This window comes from Apodemus sylvaticus, chromosome 5, assembly GCF_947179515.1.
Source record: "Apodemus sylvaticus chromosome 5, mApoSyl1.1, whole genome shotgun sequence".
Lineage (NCBI taxonomy): Eukaryota > Metazoa > Chordata > Mammalia > Rodentia > Muridae > Apodemus > Apodemus sylvaticus.
Genome location: NC_067476.1, coordinates 40458331 through 40474294, shown reverse-complemented (window position 1 = coordinate 40474294; position 15964 = coordinate 40458331). Strand labels below are relative to the sequence as shown.

The window sequence follows — 15964 nt, the reverse complement described above, 5'->3', positions numbered from 1 at the left end:
GCCCACACTCCAAGCCTAGAATGTTAAACCAATAATGGACGTCCTCCCAGAGTGGAAAGGCCGTCCCAGGAGAATCGATACAAGCAGGGAATGCAGGCTCCTTAGGATTGGTTCTAATGAATCGTGATGTAGGTAGGAGCAATTCCAACTAGTTCTAGGACCGTCCTGACTCCCCACAGGGCTGCTCATCACAGGTAGAAGCAGAGGAGAGTTAATGGAGAGTTGGAGAGTTAATAGCTTGCATGCAAGTGTTCCCGTCCTTTCTCTGCCAGCTGATTGTTCATTAAGAGCTCTAGACCCAACAACAGAAACGACCTTGTTCCTTGCTTGTCTCTGTGAGCACCAAAATGTGGTTTCTGCGACAATGGGAAAAGAGACATTCCTGGAGGCCTGCCCAAAACTTCTAAGCAAAGGCTGCCACATAAATCTCGTCAGGACCTGAGACTTGACTCCGACGGGATATAAATCCCAGCTGTGGGATATGGCAAACCTAGATTTCTCCAGTGACAACTTAGACCCACCTGTAGCCTGTTTCTTGGGGCTGGTTAATCAGAGGGTACCCTAGACAGGAAGCTCAACTTTGCCCTTAGCATTTCTTAGATACTGTGAACAATCACACATTGACTTACTCCCTGTTCTGTGGTTTACAGAATTATGCGAAACTCATTCCTGGAGCGACCGTGGGACTGCTTCAGAAGGATTCTGGGAACATTCTTCAGCTGATCATCTCTGCTTACGAAGTATGCTATCTCTCTTTGTAAGCAGTTGGCTCCCTTTACAGCACCTCATTGCCATCCAGACACTAAGATGTAGGTAGGGAAATGCACTTCTGTGTCTGTGGAAGGACTGTTCACCCAAAGAAAGCCCCTCTCCATCCATGCATCAAAAATATAGATTTTTATTAACTTATTTCACCCATCTTTCCAAAGGGAGAAGTAAGTAGAAAAACCAAAGACCTCAAAATTGAGGTGGTTTTAGGATGATAACCCACAGAAGTGTGGCTTCCAGGAAAACTTTAATACAACTGAAAAGACTCTGAGTAGTGATTGAAGTCCTCTCAGCTAAACAAGCAAGCAAGCAAACAGATAACAGCATAAATTGCCAGTGTGTTATGTGGGGCTATAACTCCACAGGTTCAACGGGAGAAGATGAAACACAAAGAAAACTACAAGAGCTGACCACACACCAAAATACCAAAAGCTTAGTAAGCACCAGGTGTATTGGCTCCCCTAGTATTTCCATAGGAGCAGAGGCCACGGTCTAAACTTTCCTGGTTGCTCCGATAAAACAGCCTGAGAGGAGCAACTTAGGGGACAAAGGCTTGATTTCGGCTCACAGTTCCAGCTCAGAGTCCATCACAGTGGGAAAGTCACAGGGCAGGAGTTTGGGAGAGTTGGTCATGTGAAGAACAGAGGTGATTCTGAGCAGAGCAGGCTCTCCTCTACCTGTCACTTACTGTGTGTGGCTAGAGAGCTCCTTCAAGCTCCAAAGTCTTGACTCCTCCCCTATAGCCCAGAACTCTGAGCTCAACTCATTTCTTAGGTTTTGGGGGTTTGTTTGTTTGGTTGGTTGGTTTTGGTTTTTTTGTTATTGTGGGTTTTTGTTTGGTTGGTTTGGTTTTGGTTTTGGTTTGGTTTGGTTTTGCCTTGACTTGTTAAGCAATACTGAAGACAGAATTCTCCTTTTCAACAAACACAGACAGATAGATGGTATGGCTGTGTTTTCATTGCCCCTTTTGTCTAACTCAGTTGATCAGCACTGGATATCCAGTTGTCACTGCTGTTTTTATTTTGGTCCTAAATATCATTTTCCTTTTTTGTCTTTCCTTACAAATAAGTAATAAGTAAATGATCTTATAATTTGGACAGGCATAAAAAAAGAAAAAGAAGAACATTTAGAAGTCAGTAAAGCTCTAGGATTTTTTTTCAAAGAGCATTTACCTCATAATGAATGATGATAATAATAAATTTCTCCAAAGTTTTGATGTTTGAAAATTGACTATTCATGACCCATACAGAACAATCTACTCCAAAGCTGGGTGAATATGAAGCCAGTGTTACACTACAGACCAGAATCACCTGGGACGCCTTTTAGAAAGTCCTCCTCCGATGCCTTCCACAGACACCTTGGAGACGTTCAAAGGAAGAGCAGAGGCAGGGTTTAAGAAGATAAATACCCACCTTTTGATTTTGACACTACCCCACCAATTTTGAAACTTGTGCAACAAGGAAAGCAAGGTGCCTCCTCTCAGAGGCTCTATTTTCTTCAGAGAGTGAAGCACAGTAGTATCCCGCTAAAACTGTACAAGATGGGGGAATTTTGCTCCTTAGCAATGATCAGATATTGGGTTTTTCCTAGCACTCATCAAAAATTAATAACCATGTCAGTTCATCCTTAAAATTCTTCCAGTCAGAAAGACCTGTCAACAACAACAACAACAACAACAACACACACACACACACACTGTGCCTCTACTTTCTCATGCGCTAATTAAAGTTCTATGTGTAGAATCAAAAAAATCATAAAGTAATCCCTTCTCTGGATATAATGCATTCCATTTTCTTTAGTTTTATATTCTTAAAAGTGTTGGCTGCGAACCACTTCAAAGAAATCAGACAAACGAGGAAACAGTGGTTGTCATCCTGTTACTCAGCCCGTTGGCCAACCCCATCCACGCCCCAACCCCACCCACGTCCCTACTTGCTCTGTTCCAGGGATTGTCTCACTTAGAATTTCCAAATTGCTCACACAGTTTATGAGGTAGTTAAGATCAAGTCATTACACATTTGAATGGAATTTTGTGTCTTAATTTATGGCCTCAAAACCACCAAGGACTGGGCTTGGAAAGATGGCTCAGGGGTTAGGAGCACTGGATACTCTTGCCAAAGGTAGGGGTTTGATTCTCAACACCTGCGTGACAGCTCACAAGTATCTATAACTCCAGTTCCAGAGGGATATGATGCCCCTTCTCTGGCCTCCACTGGCATCAGGCACACACAGTGTGCACACATACACAGGCATACATACAGAGTGGGCACACATACACAGGCATACATGCAGAGTGGGCACACATACACAGGCATACATGCAGACAAAAAACTCATTTACATAAAGGAAAATATCAAGAAGCACCTAGCAATCTGCTAAGTTAAATTATTCTGGAGTTCTTGTTGAAGCAATATGATTCATGAGGTGACGTGTGCAAAAGATTGTGACACTTGTTTGGTAATATTATTTTTTACTCTGTTATTCTTTAATGGAAAAGACTTTCAAATAACCTATAGATGGAATTTCTTCTTTAGACAAGAGAGAGAGAGAGAGAGAGAGAGAGAGAGAGAGAGAGAGAGAGAGAGAGAGAGAGACAAAGAGAGACAGAGAGAGACAGAGAAAGAGACAGAGACAGAGAAAGAGAAAGAGACAGAGAGAGTGTAAGCAATGGGCTTGTGATTAACTTCTAGCAAGGCAGAAACAACTTGTAGCTACAAACATTAGCTAAGTGTTTTTAAATGCTATCTTGATATAAAAAAAGAAAACACTTAAAACTGGCTGTGTGCTCTCTCACCCACTCAGTAATTTCCCTCCCTCCCTTACTACATACTAAAGGCTACTGAAGCCTGGCCCCAGGGGGTTGGCTCCTCTACTGGAATTTTACCTCTAGGAAGGAATTCATTTGTGTTCTTTGGCAGCCTTGTAGAAGATGCTGAAAAAAATTAATGATTGGAATGAGAAAAATAAATTAGCATGTATATCCTTTACTTGGGAAATACACCTTAATAATATTCCCAGTAAAATTTGCACACTAGTACTCAATTACTCCAATGCTGAGATTCCTGTCATTTAGGTTAGACAGTGCCACCCAGTAGTTCTTATTGTCACTAGCACACACATCTCTTTTTTCTTATTCGGCTTCTGACCAACCCTGCCACTCTTTCCAGCGTTACTTCCCCCCCACTTAATTCTTGGTGATTTTAGCATAACACACTTTGGAGGGCTGAGACAATAGCTCGTTCAATAAGGCCCTTACCTCACATGCACGAGCACTCAAGTTGGATCCCGAGAACGCACGCAGAAAAGCTGGCACAGTTCACACTTTCAGTCCCATTGTGAAGGCCCAGTCAGACAGATCCCTGGAGCCTGCTGGCTGGCCAGCCTAGTCAACCAGTGAAAAGGAGGCTAGTGAGAGATCCTGTCTCAACAAACAGGATGGGTGTTCTCTGGGACCAACACTTGAGGTGTGCTGTGGCTTCCACACACACTTACCTTGTGTGCACGGGTGAGCGTGTGCTCATAAGCATATAGACTCTCGTGCACACACCAGACTTTGGAAGGAGAGTTATTGTTCCAAGCAGTGGGCAAAATTATACTTCAGGAAAAAATCAAAGCAAAATGAGCTTTTTACACTACCAAAACTGAAGGAAGGGGATATAGCTCAATGGTAGAGCACATTATACCCAGAGTGTCATAGGTATATAGATGATAAGTGATAGAAGATCGAAACATAGACGCATACATACATACATACTTATATACATACATACATGATACACACTAACAATAAAACAGGTTTTAACTCAAAACCTTTTGGGTGAATTGAAATATAACTCAACTTATAATATTTAAGTACTTTTATCAGGTTTCATTGTTTGGTATTTTTGTTTTGTCTTCTTATATATGTTATAAGTGATCAAGGAATATAAAACCCTAGATGAGAATCTTTCAGAACAGAAATTCAGTCTTATCCAAGATCTGACTTGACATTCAAGGCATAATAATTCCCCCAAATAAGGTACATCCCCCTCCCAGACACATACCAAATTTTAACACGTCTAAGATTTGGGGGGCAGGGGGCTGAAGGTCTAACTTTTGACGAGTGCTAGGGTGGCATTTTATAGGTCCTATTTTTTAATTTCCACCCCTCATGGTAAGACAACAAATATAGATCCATTTTATAATTAGTGAGGTCTTTACAGCCGTCACGTGTCAGGTGGCAATGATGGTATTGTCTTCATCACAATTGTGGTTATTGCTATCTCAAATCATTACACGTACTTTTTGCTACTTAAAGAGTTAAGTGTAGTAGCTGTTATATGTTTAAAATTTTTGAACTATGACTCAATATTGAAATTAAAAGTTGTTATCTATGCAAAAATGCACCCAACGAAGCAGCAGGATGTAAATTTGATATCAGTGAAGCAAATGTTCATTGCTAGGGGATAGATGAGAGTCTGCTCCCCTCTCAGACAGCCTGGGCTGCCCTCTGAGAACCGAGAAGCAGCGATGCATCCAAGCAAAGGGTGCCATTATCGTATCTGTACGCTGTTATATGTGCACCACTGGTACATACGCAAAGGAACTGTATTTCTGATGCCAAGCTATGCAGCCCAGGTCGGGAGAATTTGCTGAAGCCTTCAGAATGCATGAAACAACTTGTAGGCAATAATTGACTCCTGTCAGTCACATGTTGTGCAAAACCACCTTCAGAAATATTGTCATGGCTTACTTGCCATGAGATAGTATATCTCAACATTGATGATGTCTGAGAAATATGTATATATATATATATACATATATATACAATGTGTATATATATATATACACATATAGTATATATCACATTCCTGCTTGATAATTGAAATGATGAATTTTTATATTCAATTTAGCTTTATCAATGTATACTTGTCTGTTTTGCCCTTGTATGCATATATCACATGTACATGCATGTGCACGCTCACATACACCAAAGCATGCATATTGGTGCTGGCTCTCACCTTTTACCTTGTTTAAGATAGGGTGGGTCTCTTGTTTCTTGTTAATTCACTGCTACATATGCCAGAAAGCAACCGAGGCTTCTCTTGTCTCTGCCTGCCAGCACATCACCGAGTTGAGATTACAGACTGACAGTCCTGGGACCATCTTACCATGGGTCCCAAGAATTAGAACTCTGGCCCTCCTTACACAGCAAGAGCTTTGTGCACTAAGTCATCTCCTCAGTCTTTCTTTTGTGGTTTAATGAGCATAAACCAGTTTCTTCTTCTGACTGGATTTTCTTTTTACTTACGGTTTCACTTAACCCTTCCTTGTCCTCCACTAAAGGAACTGCGCTCTGAGGTGGAACTGGAAGTATTAGGAGACACAGAAGGACTCAACCTGTCTTTCACAGCTATCTGTAACAACGGCATCCTCTTCCCACACCAGAAGAAATGCTCCCACTTGAAAGTAGGAGACACAGTAAGTAGACCCCCAGTAGATCTTTGGAAATGACAGTTAGATGGTCGGGGGCTAGCTAACTCAGCTTGCTGAAGCTGGACTTCTTGGCAAAGCCGGTCTCCACCAGCCTTGTCTCAAATCCTGCAGGTTGCCGGATGAGGGAAGCAGGTAACCAGCGGTTTTCTTTTCCAGGCATCCTTCAACGTGACTGTGAGCATATCCAACTGCGAGAAAAGAAGCAGGAGCCTTATCATAAAGCCTGTGGGGCTGGGGGACACCCTGGAAATCCGCGTCAGTGCAGAATGTGACTGTGACTGCCAGAGAGAGGTAGAAGCCAACAGCTCTAAGTGCCACAACGGGAATGGCTCGTTCCAGTGTGGGGTGTGTGCCTGCAACCCGGGCCACATGGGTCCCCACTGCGAGTGCGGTGAGGACATGGTGAGCACGGATTCCTGCCAGGAGTCCCCCGGTCACCCCTCATGCAGCGGAAGGGGTGACTGCTACTGTGGGCAGTGCATCTGTCACTTGTCTCCCTACGGAAGCATCTACGGACCTTACTGCCAGTGCGACAACTTCTCCTGCCTGAGACACAAAGGCCTACTCTGCGGAGGTAGGCTGGGGCTTCTATGGGCTTTTTACCTCTTACCCAGCAGCTGTTTGGGGCGTTTGGCCTTCCATTTCTTCTTCACATTCCTGGGCTTAGCAGTTGTTCTGTAAATATTTGCTGGTGGCTTCAGGCAGTGAGTGAATCATTAGGACTGGGATAACTGGACTGTCTCTCGCATTTGTTGTCGTTTCTAACATTCCTGTGGGGTCAGAAGTCTGTCAGCTGAACTTACGTTTACATTATATTTAAGGATCGCTACTCCTTCAAGTAGATAAAAGTTGGAATGTTGTCTCTCTAGTTGCCACTCGGATTCCACAAAACTGCCCATGATCTGAATTTCATTGTCAGACCTTTTCTAGATTAAGTTGCTGGGTCTGACCCAATTCTTGCATCTTTTATGTTGAGGGGGGGGGGAGTTAATAGAGACTGTCAAAGGAACAGAGCCAAGGAGAAGGCACAGAGATACTGAGCAGATCTGAGAACCTTCACATTTCTTACCCCCACCTCCCTCCCTCCTTCCCTCCTTCCCTCCCTCCCCCTCCCTCCCCTCCCTCTTTAGATTCACAGTCTTCCTGTCTCAGTCTCCCAAGTGTTTATATTCCAGATGATCTCATCATACTTAGCCACTTACAAAATGCCTATTACATCGAGTATATTAGGGACCAGGTCAAGTAAAGCCAAGTGGGAATGCATGTAGGAAAAGCCCACGGAAAGAATGAAAGTAGAAAATAGCTTGGGATTTCTTAAAAATTTCAAGAAAAGTTTAAAATGTAAATATTAATATTTTATAGGTGCTTTTGTGCATATAAAAACAATGTACTTAAGAATAGACTAAAAAAAAAAAAAAAAAAAAAAAAAAAAAAAAAAAAAACGCCAAGTGTGGCGGTACATTTCTTCAGTCTGAGCACTTGGAGACAGAGGTAGCCAGATCTCTGAGGTCCAGTCTGTGAGTCAGACCCCCATTCTCTCTCCCAAAAATAAAACAAAACAAAAATAAACAAACGCATGAAGAGAATATATTACAGATGCTGGGAAGATGGTTTTTGTTACGCGTACATACTGTTCTTTAGAGGAGCTGAATTTGGAGCACCCTTGACAGATGGCCTCTTACCATCTGTAACTCCTACTCCATGGGCTCTGATGCCCTCTTCTAACCTTCGTGGGCTCCTGAGCATATGTGACATTCACTGATATAGACACAAACACATAAATGAAAATAATAACAGCGTTTAGGAGCTGCAGAGATGACTTACTGGCTAAGAGCACATTCTACTCTCCTGGAGGACCTTACTTCAGTCCCCTAGCACCATGCCAGGGGCCCTCAAGTGCCTCTAACTCCAGCTCCAGAACCAGTGCTGGTACCTGTACTTGTGTGCACAGACACATATGTACAAATAGCGAAAATAGTTTAAAAGTAAATCTTTTAAAAAGAGGGAAAAGAATATGCTATGTCACACATTCTGATGCACGTATTTAATTATAACCTATTCCAACAGGAAAGACAAATATTAACACAGTTTTCAATGGAATAAACATGGTCCACAAGTGAAGCGTGAACTGCTGTAAACCAAACCCAGACACCCTACTTATCACAGTATGTAAGCAGACATCTGATCAAAACACAACGGCATTATCTTTACAGACAACTAAGCCAGTTCTATTTCCAAACGACAGTGTCAGAAACTTAACAAAAGAGAATAATTTCCCCAGTGCTTAGGAGGTTGGAGTGTGATCAGAAGCAGAAGGTCATGTGACAAAACTGTGTTTAAAAAGAAAGATAATAAAAGAAAGCAAAGAAGAAACTTATTTTCAGGAAAAGGGAGGAAGGAAAAAAGGAAAGAAGGAAGGAAGGAAGGAAGGAAGGAAGGAAGGAAGGAAGGAAGGAAGGAAGGAAGGAAGGAAGGAAGGAAGGGGAAAAGGGAAGAAGGCTAAAAGAATTTCAAGTCTTTTTAAAAACTCATGAAAGCATTTATCCCAAAGAAAATTTGGGATAATTCCTATCCCAAGGGGAAAGGAAATTCCTATCCCAAAGGGAAAGGAAATTTTCTTTCCCTTTTCATTCAAAGGTTCACTTTCTGATTCCTCTGTGTATATGTGTGTGTGTGTGTGTGTGTGTGTGTGTAAACCCACATCAATGTTTTTATTGGATTTAGGCAGGACATAGCCTGTAGGTGACAAGAAGCTAATCTATGGCAAAGCCACCATCAAATCATAGGAAGGATGTATCTGCAGAATCCCAAGTGCCTTTCTAGTAAAAAATGCATGTTCAAAAATGCTTTTGAAAGTTCCAAGTGTTATCTAATTTAATCTGATGTCATAAACATTGTCCCAATATTCCAACCCCTAAATTCTGGGTAAAAATACCTAAAACAACAGGAATTGCTAACTAACATGTGCAATTCTCCCATTTCTTTCTTTCTTTTTAAAAATATCTGCAGGATATTGGGAATACACTCAACCTATATATCATATATTTAGTAAGGTCTGACAGTAACGCCACTCGTCAAATCAGATCCAGGAATCACAAGAAACTCTACTTAGAAACCTCTACCAGTAGCAAGTTCATTTGCACTTCAGCAAATGTAAAATGATGATGATGATGATGATGATGATGATGATGATGATACTCTACAGCCAATAGCCTTCTCTTTAAAATGTACAGTAAAAGTAAATACAAGTATTCAAATCTAGTCAGGATTGGTGGAGTAGCCTCCCTATGTCTGGGACTATGCACAATGCAGGGATAAAAGCTACACCACATTATGAAGAGATGCTGTGATTTGCCAAACTTACCAGATATGCCATTCACAACTTACACAGATCTCCCTTTACCAGGAACATCCTCGACAGAATGCTGTTTTTCTGAAAAGCTTTTATCATGATGCCCTCTGTCTTTCATCCATTTGTAAGCACTCAGAGATAGGAGGCTCCATTGATTTTGTTTATCCTTGCCCAAATTCCATTAGTCTATTTTGATTCTAAGAGACTGGGAGCCATACCAGCCAAATGGTATTAGAGGAAACCTTCTTTTGATTATATACTTAGAGCTATTTTCCAGTGGCATTCCAGAAAGATCTATCCCTCTGAAAAGGTAAGTTTTTCTAGATCTTAGGTTATCATCTTGCTTCTGCATGAGTCTAATATGAAGGTTCTGGTTTGGTGACATGAACACCAAAGGACATCAATTGGCACCTTCAGTGACCTAGCTGATGCTCCCAGAAGGCCAGAAGAATAGAGAGAAAGTTCTGAAAGGTGTGTTTTATATTTTTGCTGTGACAGTCCTTCTTTTTAATGTTTCAGGACAGGTTTTTTCTAAACTTCTGCCAAGGAATTCTTGTTTGCAGAGATACACTGGGCAGCCTCAGGACACCTGAAAATGCGCATTTATGCATTGTGTGTTGATTTTCAGAATAAATTATAACCTAGAGCTTTTTTTTTCCCCTTTTGTAAATGTGTCCCTTTTCCTGAGGAGGGAAAAGGAAAAAAAGCAAAAAAGAAATTGGAGTTTTCAAGATCACTCACACCTAAAAATTAATTCTTGGTTTTTACCCACACAATTTACTATCCTTAGTTTTTAATTCTTTGGCTCAATTATGAATTATATAGGTTATGAAATACAGCTGAATAGTCATATTGTCACAGGTACAAATAAATTTAGATCCATCTTTCATCTGAAAAGTATGCCATTAAAATATGATTCCATATAGAGTAATATACAGATAAACCCCAAACACACAGAAGACACACACATCCCAGGAACATTGAGAACCCAACAGTGAAACCACTGAGGTTTGGAGCCTGACAGAGCATTAGATGAAGGACCCTTCTGTTCTCAATCTCTTGAGGCCCATTCACAAAGCCAGAAACAGCCAACTACTGGAACCAAGTCTACAAGAGAGAAGGCAGTCTTCCATCCTGTGGCGAACTGGCCAACATCTTCCATGAGTGGAAGCATGCCTCACTTATTTATTTTCACTTTGTTTTTAATAAAAGTATAGAACTTTTAGCACTGATGACTGATTTTGCCTCCAAACTCTTCCTCCAGATAGCTTTTTAGAGATGATTCTACTAGGCCCCATAGAGTTCAGTTACAGGCTAGCACTGTGGTAAACATGGGTACATGTTAATTTAGGTAATTGCAGATGTTGCTGGAAGAGCAAAACTCCTGGTGCAAGATGCCTATGTGTGTGCCATTTCTTTTCTTTTCTTTCGTTCCTGAAGGAAAGTATCCATTAGGAGTTTGAAAATGAATACTATTTGTTTGGAACACCAGCCGCCTGTCTTAACGCTCACGGCAAGCCTTCACAAATCTGTGGAAAGGATACTCATCCGAAACACACTATTTACCACTTGGGGGCGTTTCATAAGCCACTTTGTGGCCTGGTCTGGAAGGGAGCAATGCTCAACCATCTGCATCACTGGCTCTGCCCTGCAGAGTGACTATGATGTCACCTCCCTCATTTCTCTTTTCTGAAATGAATGCGGCTGCCTTCTCTCTCTCTCTATCCATCTGAGTAGCCAGGCTCTCCTCCTGCATGCTCAGTCTGCTCAGTGTCACATCTCCCTTCTCCTCTCAGCCTCTCCTTTCCTCTGTCCCTGGTTTACAGGCTGATGGCCTCCAGAGCCTGTGGACGGCCTCAGGCGCTAACTGCTCGCCCTAGAGGAGCTGATTCAAAACCGCCTAACCGGAAGCCTTTGCTTGGTGAATCCTAAGCGCCTTCTCTATACTTTTCAACTGCCTACTAAGATGCCCAATCGTCCTTTCTCCTCCAAACTCAACAGAACCACAGAGACGCACTGTCCAACCCATCCAAAGCTGATTTTCCTCTTCTGCTTTGAATCCATTCATTTATCCACTCATCCATGCATTCACCAAGTGATCTCCCCTTTATGACAGGTATTTATGACAGAGAACAGCAGTGACCATAAGCCAGCTTCCACATCAAGTCAAAAGGAAGCCATGCCATTAGCTGGCTGTCCAGCCTGTTGGCCTGGAGAGAAGAATTCCGTCTCTCTTTCTTCACGCCGTGATGTTACCAGTCTTGCCCTGCCCTGAGCATTTCAGCTGACACTGCCCATCAGTTCATCCCTAGTCTCAAGACCGCCGTCGTCGTGGGTCAGGCCCCTGCAAGATTTTGCAACTGCCTTTCCTGCCTCTCATTTGACCTTTTTGTGATGCCAGGGTGTCTACGCCCATACCTGTCTGCTCAGGTCACTGCCTTATGTAAAATTTCATAGACTTTTGGGAAAATAGTCTTTCTGTAGCCTCACAGCTTCTCCTTGTCTCCCTTCAGACACATAGGACTTCCCATCCCCCCTCTGCCACAGACATCCGCACCACTGCCTCTGCCCTGCTACTATGGTTATTGTACACATTTCCTTCACCTCCTATCGTTCTCTCTCTCTCTGAAATGTATGCAGCTACCTTCTTCTAACTGTCTTCATCTTCCACAATCAGCTCAAGCATCACTTCTGGAAGCTTTCCCGGAAACCCTATTCACTTTAGAGAGTCTTCCACCCTGCGCCGAGACTCCACATGCTATATTATAATTAGTGCCGGTAGTAATCCTTTGCCTACACTAGTGGATAAATTCAATAATCTTGTGCTTTTGAATTCTGCATCTTTGTGGCCAAAAGCACTCAGGACCAAACTGATAACTGACTCTTAGTTTCCATTACCTACCAAATTCTAAAGCTAAAAATCAGACCCAAAAAATGATGAATGAAATTAAGATTATTAGAATTTGACCCACTGAGAAGAGGGGGGAAGCTCCTAATTACTCTCTATCTTTTCTGGAACAAAGACCAGGGGTAGGTAGATTTGGTGATGAGCTATGTCATCTCTAAATCCTTTCCAGAGGGCAGCGGCTCAGCCCGCTATTGCTTTACCTTCGTCGCTCCTATCCTCTGCATGGATACTAAACATCTTCATATCCAATAAACTCTTGGCACAGAGTTAAAATCGATTGAGTAGTGAAGTTGTCAGTGCTTAGTGTATGCCAATGGGGGAGCTAACCAATGGATGCAAAACTAGAATTTTTCACATAGCCACACCACTAGAAGTAGATTTTTATTCCTTTATTTTATAAGGGAGGATTTTTCAATTCTTCAGTGTAGGCATACATTTTTGTAACCTACTTTTAATAAGGGGTCAGCCTCTCTTCTAGCCCACCAACAGCAGAGGGAGTGAAAGGGGAAAGTTATTAGGATTTGGGGGGAAGTGGACCTGTTCAGCAATAGTTCTTTGGGGCGAGCTCCATCTTCTTGGGCAGCAGTTCAGTCCTGTAGCAAACACCAAATACAATTCAGCAGCTGCAAACCAGTCCTCTCGGCAGGCAGACACCACACAGGAACCTGCAGCTACAGTCTAGTCCTTTCAGCAAGCAGATCGGGCAGCTGCAGTTTGATTCTGAAGAAACCGCCAGGCTCGCCAACTGGCCTGAGGCAAGGCCACGGAAGCCGAGACTGCCATGGGAACCTCAAGAGCAGTTCTTGGGCAGGTTTCTCTCAATGTCAGAGTTATCACAAGTTGAACTCAGCAATGCTATCTATATAAGGCGAAATAATACATGTGTGTCTTTATCAAGGAATAATGAGGTGAAGTAAACCAAACCAAAACTCAGTGCTCCTCTGCCACTGTCTGTGGGGGTGTATTTATATGCTTCTTCTCATGTGTTTGCTATATCCAAATATCCTTCATCTGTGTCTGCTTCAGGAAAACAGTCTTTCATGTGTTTGCTTTAGCAAGATGTCCTTTAACTTGTGGGCCCTAGCAAAACATCATTTGGCATAATCAACATTCCAAAGAACTAGAAGTTTCCATTTCACTTCAGCTTGGGTAATATAGAGGGATGGGTGTTAATCCAGGTCTGTCTTCCTTCTCCATCCTAAAACCCAATGAACACAATTCACCAAAGAGCTTCACTGGTCTTGTCTACATGGTCTCATTTTAACTGGTTCTTTATTCCATTTGCTGTAAGTGCTTTTCAGCTAGGAGAAAATTTAGTAAATACACAGTGCCAGTAACACCCTCTCCCCGTCTCTTTATCTCTCCCTGTGTCTCTGTGCATCTGTCTGCCTCTCTGCTTCTCTCCTTGCCTCCTGCCATTCCTGTATCTCCCTCATTCTTTGCCTCTGTCTGCCCTACCCCCAACCTCTGATAGTGTTTAATGGTACTCAGAGAAGAGGAGCTATTCCCCATCCTGCAAGTGGTTTGGGCTGTAAGCAACATTGTGTGTGTTTTATGCGTTTTACAGATAATGGTGACTGTGACTGCGGAGAATGTGTGTGCCGAGAAGGCTGGACAGGCGAGTACTGCAACTGTACAACCAGCAGGGACTCGTGTGCATCTGAGGATGGAGTGCTATGCAGTGGGCGTGGGGACTGTGTCTGTGGCAAGTGTGTCTGCAGAAACCCTGGAGCCTCAGGACCCACCTGTGAACGCTGTCCTACCTGTGGCGACCCCTGTAACTCTAAACGGTAATGTCTCTACTTCTTTGTTCACTTCTGCGGCTAGCTCTCCAGGGCGATCAACGTCTGAATGACATCTAGTAAACTCAAGCCTCTAATTGTACCATCTGGGTTTAGTCTCTGGCAGACATCAAAACTCATAGCCCAAGGGCCCCAGTCATCCTCAGCTTGGAATGTCAGCCTCTCACCTGCCTCTTCCTGGGTCCTGATTAACCAAACCCACAATGTCACATTTCCCCAGCAGCAGCTGATGTCCCACACTGATAGCATCAGCTGGCCTCTCATAGAATGCCCTGGAGGTACCCTGCTGACACTCACAGGCAGTCAGTATCTTTTCTGGGCAAACAGACATCCTTCTCATGTAGACCCGGCTAGAATGAACTTCCTGGTTTTGTTCCATCCTGCTAGACCGAAGGAAGAAGAAGCAGTCTTAGTTTTTCACTTCTCTCTCCCTCTATCACCATATTCTGTGGATTTTTTTTTTATTCTACTGAGACAATAATGAAAACAACTAAATACACCCATATTTTTCTATATGATTTCTGGTTAGCAGTTTCACTTTACAGATATGGAACACATTTTGTAGGTCTGGAATAGACGTCCAAATGCCTGTTGTGGGGTCGTATTGTCTCTTGGTAAGCAGCCAACTTGACCACAGCCCATCTTTTTCATTAACTCTGACTCCTGGAATGGCGACCCTTGCATTTCTGTTGTAAACGAGGGAGAGAATCCATTTCCCCCCAATGGTCACCCACAAACCAGGTGTCAAGCCTTTTCTGTCACTGTCCCTGGCAAACTGAGACACATGCTAGAGCATGGAACTTGATTCAGAGGTCTTCAATAAAATCAATTGTAAACTTTCCACTGTAGTTCAGACAGAGTGATTGCCTAGCCTCCTCTAGTCTCTGGGTTCAATCCCCAGCACAACCACCAACAAAAAAAGTAAAGTTTTCTTCAAGGTGTTTCTTTCATTGCTTTTCTATTTCATCTCCTTTGTGACTACAAGTCAATGCTGTATCTAGTTTATAAGATGTGATATCCACAATTAAAGTTGTTCCAGTTTGGGAACCGGCATCATCTACTTGCTTGTTGATGCTAGTTTTGAGATGTGTCTGTTCTTTTACTCAGACACATGTTCATTTACCTGACAAGTACTAAGTGCTTGCTGTATGCCATGAATGATGTGACATCATATGCACACAGAAAAACCAATTAGAGTATCCCTTCATAAGTGCTAAGGGTCTAAGGAAAAGGTAGATTTTATTCTTTGCCTATGTCTATGTATATGGTGTGTGTATGCACGTTTGCATGTGTGTAGTACAAATGTACAGGTCATGCATGTGTGTGGATGCTATAGGCCAGGAGTAGTTCAATGTCAGGTATCTTCCTTGTTCATTTTCCCCTTTATTTATTGAAGCAGGGTCTCTAATTCCAGAGAATCTGGTGAACCAGCTTGCCACGGATCCCCTGTTCTCCTCCTGGGTGACAGGATTACAGGTGGTTGCCATACTTGCCTGGTTTTTATGTGGGCTTTGGGGATCTGAACTCTGGTCCTCACACTCTCATGGCCAGCCCCTAATCCCATTTTTTTAAATGTATTAACAGAGATATACGGGCTTCCAGCCACAGTGCAGACGTAGAGGATGCTACAGAACTATAGGGCAGGGGAGACCAGCATTG

General features: G+C 42.7%; 1 protein-coding gene across 1 annotated transcript in view; it reads left to right on the top strand.

Moving 5' to 3' along the window:
* Positions 1 to 15964, top strand: part of Itgb6 (integrin subunit beta 6) — a 69735-nt gene that overhangs the window by 35986 nt on the left and 17785 nt on the right. The window contains exons 8-11 of the mRNA XM_052181136.1: positions 651 to 740; positions 6094 to 6228; positions 6400 to 6817; positions 14071 to 14293. Coding sequence (XP_052037096.1) covers positions 651 to 740; positions 6094 to 6228; positions 6400 to 6817; positions 14071 to 14293 — 866 coding nt within the window. The remainder of the gene's footprint in view (positions 1 to 650; positions 741 to 6093; positions 6229 to 6399; positions 6818 to 14070; positions 14294 to 15964) is intronic.